Below are 9,251 nucleotides of genomic sequence, written 5' to 3' on the forward strand. Positions count from 1 at the left end.
AGTAATGTAGATCATCCAGTAGGATGGTATTGCCACCAATATGGATGTATGCATCTTACTACCATCAAGTACAAGCTACTGTTTTATTTTGCATAGGAAAAGGAACTGTTTGTAAAAACGAGAATTATATGATTAAAATGGATTCAGTGTGAGGATGCCTTCTTGAAATCCAGGTTTCCGGATAAGAGATCCCTTACCTGTTACACCTAAACACATTATATGGGCACTGAAAAAGTGCTGATTTGCAGAGCTAGAGGAAAGGAAAATATGATGCACAACTAGCAGCTTTAGCAGAAGTGGTCATAGATGAAGATCCTCTATCATTTAAACAGTGTCTCAACAGAACTGCTGCTATCGTAGCTAACGTAGGCAGCCACCAGAGGATGGTAAAACAGTTTTAAATAAAAAAGGTAAATGAGAACCAATACACTGAGCATGAGAGCAAGGACATGGACGCCACTTGTTCAACTCTATCAAAAGGGCTTGATCACTTTATTGTGCAATTCTATCAGGGTGTTTAATGCATGCATATGTGTAAAATGTATATTTCCGGCTCTTTACAAGAAATTTGTCCTCCTCTGTATATGTGTTGAAGGCTCTTTCAAGATATCTAGAACTTTTACTAGAATAACATACGGTAAGCCTTAGAGCTAAAGGAAAGGTCTGAATAATCTTAAAAGGCTAATAATGACTTTACTATATACAATAAGAATAATTGTCCTCTGGCTGGCTAGCTAGTGATCACTAAAGATACATATCAACTAAATGTGTTGTGCCATTGATTATTTCAGGGAACTGAACAACCTTATAATCAATAATTTTGCCCATCTTACTATAAGAATAAATCCATCAAACATTCAAAAACAGCTCACATACAAGTACCATCTATTTAGAGAAAATGCATGCTCAGGTGAAGGGATTTTACAGCTCGGGGAGACAACATAGGTCAGTAGGCATCATCAGTTGAGGTTAGGTTCTATTTCTGACCTCTACCTCAATCTCAGTAGTGGGTGTCCCTACTTACAACATGGAGATGAAATAAAAGTAGTAGCAGTCATAATGCTATTTATAGAGCTGCTTTGTTGAATGTTGGCATTATACAGCATGCCTTACATATACTGCAGTAGGACACAGCTTCCAGAGATCTAATTGCTGGTGCTGTCCTCGAGGTGTTTCTGTACAGGGTGACAGTGCATAAGAATGCATTATTGCAACAGGATGATAAAGCAAAGCCTTCACTGGGACCAAAGTTTTCAAAATATTGCCTTAAATCACAGGCCCAGCAAAAAATCTTGCCAAAAGTCTCTCAGTTCAGGAAATACCACTAAAATTACAACAATGAGAATGATCATCATTATAGATAAAGGCTATAAAAGCTACATTTATTTCAGTGAAAAACATTTGTACTGAGACATAATTTCAAGAGTACAATAATTTATACATTTGCATAAAGGATTATAATACATCAGCACCTTCTGTAATGCTTTTTGTGATTAATGTCATTGAGATTTGTGAATCTTTATACTAAAGTTTATTCCCTTCTTCATCCTCATTTCACTATGATTATGTCAGCAGGAAAAAAAAGCTACTTTTTCATTTCACGTCAAATGATTATGATATGCTTAATTGCATGTCATAACAGTAATTAGGCATATTTTATCTTGTGAAACCATCATTCTATGCATCACTGGCAGGTGTTCCTCCATAGGAACAGTAACCTTTGCTTTATTAGTTCAATAATTCCAAGTTAAAATATAACATGCCTAAGATATGAACAAACAGAGTTCATACCTACCATTTAGCTGCCTGTAGACTATGTCCTCTAGAAGAGCGAGTCTTTTCAGCACGGCTTCTTGAATAGGGCTGCTTGCATGATTTGTAAAGTTGGTCACTTCTGCCCTGGGATGGACCTCATGGAATGATTCCCCACCTTTCACAGTAATTGGTCTGCACTTGGCCAAAAATAGAACAAATCCAGCTACTGCAATCAGGTTTAACACCAACAAGATTTTGACTCTTCTCAGAGAAGCCATGAAACTCCTCTGTTCTTTAACCTTTACTTTGAATGTGAGAAATATCTTGTAATGCTTTCAGTGTCTTTGAAAGTTAGTAAATAAGAAGACAACATCCCTGGCAAGGGCTACTGTGCTATAATGCTTAAGAGCTCAGTAAATACAGTAAGAGATGCTTAGAAGTGTTATATTTTTTTCAGACCAAAAGTTCAGAACTCTGCAGGTGCTAGGAGAGGGCAGAACATCATCCTCAAATACAGAGAGCAGGTCTCATATCTAGAATCCACTGCTGTACAGCCAATCAAAGTGCTGGGAGCAAAAAACGTGTCTGTTAAAATATTTGTATAGAACCAGCTGTTGCGTCAGCATGTCTAGAATGTAAAGCAAGAAAAGTTTACAAAATGGGCAGCAATCTGGAGGAAAGAGCATGAAAAAGAGGTGATAACAGGTTCCTCCTGGATTACATCCAGATGACAGAGTCACTCAACCAGCATCTTATTGAGAGTCCTTCACAAATTTATATTGTTACAGTTCCAGCATATGCATTTAAATTGTGCATGACCCAATCCAGTAAATCTGCCAACAGTTACACTTATATACAGAGCGGCTCTTGGGAATGGAAAAAACAATAACAGGAGATTCTATGGTGTAGAGAAGCAGCAGTTCATTGCACTGGTTACACTGCAAGACATGACTCAATACGTTAGTTAGGAATTGCCTCAGTATAAACACACTTTCCTTGCTGATAATAAGCTATAGAAGGGTTGCATGCAAAGTTTTCCTCTGGCTGCAGCAAGGCAAAGTAAATAATAATAATAATAGTAAGTAGTGCCCTTGAGTGGTGACAGGGCTTCCGTCCCCGGCAAGTGTGCCAGGAGCCTTTCAGAGGACAAATGGCAACTACCAGGAATATTCACCCTCAGCCGCTGTGGAGTGTTGGTTCCAGGAGCTGACAACACGACAAGTGTCAATGTGGGAAGCGACTCCTGGCTGCAGGGGAACTGACAATGCGGCAAAACCTATCGCTGCTGACCGTGCTCCTACCGATCTAAAGCCCACATATCAGCCAGAGAAGAGCGGCTCTCTGCATGGGAATCGCACATCATCCCGCCTTACTCCTGGCAGATCATTGCCAGCCGGCGCTTTGGTAGGTTGAAAGAAGAAGGAGTCTCAGGTGACAGTGAGGATCGCGGTGCTGCCCTGCTGCTGCTGCTGTTAGTGCTGCTGGAGGAGGCTGCTCTCTCTTGCGCTCCCATTACTCCTCACTCACTCAGTATTTCTCCACAGATACATCCTCCCGTGCGCTGCTGCTGCTGCTTGGATCCCCTCGGTTCACATGCCAACAAGAAAGCTGCAAGGAAAACGCGGTCTGGAAGAGGCTAAGGAGCAGCAGCAGCTTGAGGAGCGAAAAGAGACTCCTGTACTCACACAAGGGATGGCTGTCCTTCTCGTCACACACACAAACAAATCAGTATTCTGCCGAACCACAGAAATGCAGCTGCTACAACAGAAATGAAAAGTAACAGCACCAGCGTCAGGGAGGCCACATTCAAATGGGTCAGACACACAGTGCAAATAAATGGCCCCTACTTGTTCCCATAGTCCCATAAAAATATGCACTCTTATTATTTACTAATGTCACACATACACGGAAGGCAAGGAGACCACGAGTTTATAACATACACATGGCATTTATAATATAGTTCAAACATAATTTCACACATGGAAAATCAGCAACCATAATATTAAAGTATACCTAATTCAGTCGGCTTTACTATCTACACTCAAGTACCAATGATCAAACTATTACCCACAGTTTCTGCACCATTGTGTCTGGTAACAATCTTTCAGTTCCACCAGGATTATTGTACTGTTTCAAGCTTAAATTCTTCTTCTGAGCTTTAGTTCTTCAGTGGCATAATTATATATACAGCAGACCCAGCAGTTGCAGGGGTGGGGGGGGGCAGGCAGCAGGTGGGCCTGGACCCTAGGGTCTGCTGTACCTTAGCCCCCCCTCCCTTGTCCCTCTCCTACCTTTAATATAGCGGTGTGGTCAGGACTGGGAGGTGGGGCACAGTCGGGGCCAGGAGAGAGGTGACTGGCTCCCTCTCAAAAGATTTTTCTGCGTGGCGCCTCGGTGCAACCAAGTTACGCTGGTGTTCTTTAAGTTAGCAATGGTCAGACTTGGATTTTATCAATACAGCCCCAGCACCTGGCATGTATGTTAGGTTGGGATGAGTATTCTCAGGCCTTTGTAGGATACTGCTGGTTCCAAGGTTATCTGTAGTGATGAGTGATGAGCGAATCTGTCCTGTTTGCCTAGATGAAAAATTAGCGAATCTTTCAAAAGATTTGTGAAATGGCAAAAAATGTGCGAAATGGCGAAAATGTTGCGCGTCAAAAGAAAATTGTTGCCCGCGACAATTCTTTTGACACACAGCGATTTTTTTCACCTGTTTCGCAAAAAAGTCCGCCAGTGGCGAAACGCGGAAATTCGCCGTGAATCCATGTCTGGTGAAACATTTCACCCATCACTAGTTATCTGTCTAAACCCGATAATCAAAAGGTATGTGTCTGCACCAGGGTGGATTAAATGCTTCCGGGTGCAGGCACAAGAAGATTTTTTTAAGTGTACAGGCATGTTGTCAACCTGTGCTTATCTGCAGGTTGACAATACTCCTGTGTGCCCTTGCCTTAATGTGAGACTTGGTGTTTGCTGGCGGATATCAACTGCGTATGCTTGCACCCTGGCAGATTCAGTGCTTCTGGGTGCAGGCACAACAAGTAGAATTTTTAAGCGTACGGGCGTATTGTCAGCTTGTGCTTATCTGCAGGCTGACAATATGCCTGTGTGCCAGTGCCCTAACAGCTAGACACAAATTGTAATCTTCTACATTTGGAAGATTGACATAAAGTACTGATTTGTTGTAGCCAAGAACTGCAGCTCCAAAATTCTCCAAAATGAATATCAGGAAAAGACAGGGCTTGGAGACTGGCCATGTGTTAACTGGACTGAAGGCCATTAGTTGAATGGCTCAGTAATACAAAGCACATTTAATGAAGGAAGTATAATGGTGTTTAGAAAGGATTTTGATTTGAATTGGAATGGAACTCTAATAGCACCTTCCTCTACCAAAGCTCTGAACAATCACTTGGACATATGGTATGTATTACAGAACAATAATAAAGAGCAGACTAGAGGACAGGGTGGGCAGGTGGGAGAATGACATAGTCCAGGAAACATATCTGAGGTGGGGATAGGCAGCAAAAAGATAAGTAAAATTCAGTAAACTAGCCAGAGGCAAGGGCAGGTGTCAAACTGGCAAATAAATAAACAAAATCAAGCACCAGATTGGTAAAGTCCAGCAATCATATTATTATATAGTTCAAACAAATCACTGATAGCCATTGCAAATACTGGTACTCAGTGAAGTGGCTTAATGATTAAACCCAGTAAGTTTGCTTTAAATCATGATTTGCCAGATTGCCCAGAACCACCCTTTAATGATAAAATAGTATTTCAGATGGAAAGGTTCTCCCTTGCACCAATGTTATTTATATAGCTCAAGAGGATAGGTGGGGTGTGAAAAACCAATAGCCAATAAACAACAGATCTTCAAGGAGTAACATACAAGCCTTTCTAATTGCAAAAGATAAATTTGATTTCTCCCTGGGTATTTAGAAATGCCACTTGGGCACTTTCAGCAGCATCAAACCTTTCTAATCAATTTTGCTTGCCCCAAAACTCAGGTGGAAGATTCTGCAATTCTGTGTGTCAATGCATTAAACCAATGAAGCCAGCATGTGAATTAATGGCCATTAAAGATGCTGTATAACACGGTAGGCTGGTTTCAGACATATGACTTGCATGATGTACTAATACAGGTATAGGACCCGTTATCCAGAATGGTAGGGACCAAGGGTTTTCCACAGCCACAGCCCTAAAGCAGACTGGGGGCCATAAAAATCTATTGGAGGGCCACATCCGGCTGTGGGCCTGCAGTTGCATAGCCCTGAGCTAGACAGTGCTTCTAGGTTGATCCTGGCATTAGCTTGATAGACATAAAAATGTAAAGAAGCACCATCAGCACACTTAGAAACAACTTAAAGTAAAAGGCCTAGAGGTATAAATAGCAGCCTATTTTTAGGATAAAACCTTTAACCCTTTCACTGGGGGGGGGACTTTTAGTTTACCCAGGAAAACTATATATCATTTTTTTCAGGACAACCTAAGATTTCACAATATGGTGGAGTTTTTGTGTAATTCCAATTCTATAACAAGATATATGCTTCTAAATGTCTAAAAAATTTTAAAAAAATATTTTCCATAATATAAACACATACATCAGAAACAAAAATGATTTTATGCATGAAAATACAACTGATTTGGAAAGACCCATGTCTCCTGAACATGCCAATACCAAATATATATATATTTTATGGAGATTTCTCACTTGTAAAGGTCAAAAACTCCCAGCAGTACACTACCAAATTTCCAAAGCACTGCTTCAAAAAGCTGCATACTTTAGATTTCAAGGCCAAAAATTCCACTAACAGAAGGTTTATCCCAGAAAATTATACATTTTAAGAAAGAACAGATTCTGGGGAATCCAAAATAGGTAGAACTGCCTGTCTACTCCAAACTATCAAGTTGCAATGCTTTCCTAAAGTTATTGGTTTGTATCAAAATTTGTGAAATTTCTTAAAAATCACTTCAAAGCTTTCAGTCTATAGTATCTTATCTCCCACATATCATTAGGTACCAAGAGAAAACACCCTAAATAGGAACGCCAAGGGTCCACTGAACAGTTTGATGCCCAATATGTATAGGTTTACCTAAGTATGTGGCATGTAGGGGCCCCAATATGAACATACCCCCATATGATCTGTCATTTCAGCTTCTGCAAAATCAACACATTTACATCATTTTATGCATCATCTTATGCAGGATAAAGCTAGTAAAAAGTACACTCATCCTAGAAAGATATATATTTTTGGAAAGTACACATTTCCCGAAATCTAAAATGGGTACCCATGTCTTTCTACTCCAAAGTACCAAGCCGCAAAGGTTTCCTAAGTTTGCCGATTTATATGATATTTCCAAAAATCACCTCAAAACTTCCAATATGCAGCATCTTATTTTCTATAGGTCATTAGGTACCAAGATAAAACACCCTAAATATGAACCCCAGATGTCTACTGAACAGTTTGATGCCCACTGTACATAGGTTTATCAAAGCACATGGCACTTAGAGACCCCAAAATATAATTTCATGGCTTACCTTCACCTAATTCATAACCACAAGCCAGTTTTATGAGGGGTAGAAACTGCAGAAATGTAGGGTGACCCCTGAAAACCATATATTTTTGGAAAGTACACAATCTGACAAAACCCAACATGGGTAAAGAGTCCTTTCTACACCAAAGTACCAATCTGCAAAGCTTTCCTAAGCTTAGTGGTTTCTATGACATTTCAGAAATTTGCCGCATTTATCTCAATTTCTTGCATACAAAGGCAAATCACCCCAAATAGTAACACCAGAGGTCCACTGAACAGGTTGATGCCCTATATGCATAGATTTAACAAACTATGTGGTGTACAGGGGCACCCAAATAAAAATAGTGCATTTGAATTTTCACATATGACGCTCCGGTATGTGCATTATGTGCCATAAGACCCCATAACAGTATGGAGACCCTAGAAAACCATACATTTTCCAAAAGTACACATTCTGACAGAACAAAAATAAGTAAATACATCTTTCTACTGCAAACTACCAAACTATAAAGCTATGCTAAACAGAACGTTTTTTAAGACATTTCTGAAAATCGTCACAAAGCTTGCATTTTGTACCCACAAAATTTGTAACGTATCAACATAAAACATAGATTTACCAAACTATGTGGCATACAGGGAAACCCAAATAAAAATAGTGCACATGAATTTTCACAAATGACGCTCAGGCTCATGCAGTTTTTGCACCCGTGTGTATTATGTGCCATAAGACCCCCTAACTGTATGGAGACCCTAGAAAACCATATATTTTCCAAAAATATACATTCTGACAAAACAAAAATGGGTAAATACATCTTTCTACTGCAAACTACCAAACTACAAAGCTATGCTAAACAGAACGGTTTTTATAAAATTTTCTGAAAATTGTCACAAAGCTTGCATTTTGCCCCATTATGTACCCCACATTTCATAACGTACCAACATAAAACACTCTAAATATGAACGACAGGGGTCTACTGAACAGTTTTATGCCCTATATGCATAGATTTACCAAACTATGTGGTGTATAGAGGCACCCAAATTGAAATACAGAAGACAAAATGCCCATGTGCAAAGACAAGTAACAAAGAACAATGTGAAATGCAATAAAATTGCTAAAATCCAAAAAAAACCCTAAAACCAATGTTTTTTTTTTTTTTCTCCTAGTAATATCTGCAGTCAGAATCACAGTTTGAGTATTCTGGCTTGGGCAAATTAGTTTTTCAGACAAAGTCAAGCGAACAACAACTATGCAAACTGAAAATGCAATAAAATGGCTAAAAATGCAATAAAATGACTAAAAATACACCAAAATCACAGAAAATGTAATAAAAACACCAAAATAATACACAAAAGGTATTGTGCAGTGCGGTTAGCGAATATGCTATCCGCAATGGCAATAAAACATAAAATGATGCGATAAAAAAAAAATATATAAAATTGCAAGTGTGTAAGTGTGTGTGTGTAACACATGGCAAAATGTGTTTTGTGTGCATGTGTGTGCAAGTAAGTGTGAGTTCTGTAAGTGCTGTGAATGCGTGAAACCCCCCCTATAATTTAAGTGTGTGTGTATAAGTGTAAGAATAAGTGTGTATTAGTGTAATAAGTGTGTGATTGTGTGTTTGTATGTGTATCTGGCACTAACCTGGCGTCTAGAAGCTGAAGATCGCAGGAGGGAAACCGTAGAGAAGCAGGCACAGCAGCTGCAGTTGGGTCCAGTGTGTGGGAGACACAGGAAGTGAGGCGGGAGCTCAGGAAGGGGGGGGAGAGCAGCAAAAGCCTGACACGTACAATCCACGTGTCAGGCTTTTCCCATGGGGCCCCTGGGCGATCGTGCCCCAGGGGCCACTAGTAACCCCCCTCTGCTCGTTCTCTAGGGGGTTCTTAACCTTGCACTCATTCTCTGCACTCAGATTAAGCAGCAAGCACAGAGCACAGAGCACAGAGTGCATGATAAAGAAAAC

At 40.0% G+C, this 9,251-nt stretch overlaps 1 protein-coding gene across 1 annotated transcript in view; it reads right to left on the minus strand.

Moving 5' to 3' along the window:
* galnt17 (polypeptide N-acetylgalactosaminyltransferase 17) overlaps positions 1–3,490 on the minus strand; it is a 180,186-nt gene extending 176,696 nt beyond the window's left edge. The window contains exon 1 of the mRNA XM_002935801.4: positions 1,796–3,490. Within this exon, the coding sequence (XP_002935847.1) occupies positions 1,796–2,033 (238 nt within the window). The 5' untranslated portion in view covers positions 2,034–3,490. The remainder of the gene's footprint in view (positions 1–1,795) is intronic.
* Positions 3,491–9,251: the final 5,761 nt, after the last annotated feature.

This window comes from Xenopus tropicalis, chromosome 2 (genome assembly GCF_000004195.4).
Source record: "Xenopus tropicalis strain Nigerian chromosome 2, UCB_Xtro_10.0, whole genome shotgun sequence".
NCBI classification, from domain to species: domain Eukaryota; kingdom Metazoa; phylum Chordata; class Amphibia; order Anura; family Pipidae; genus Xenopus; species Xenopus tropicalis.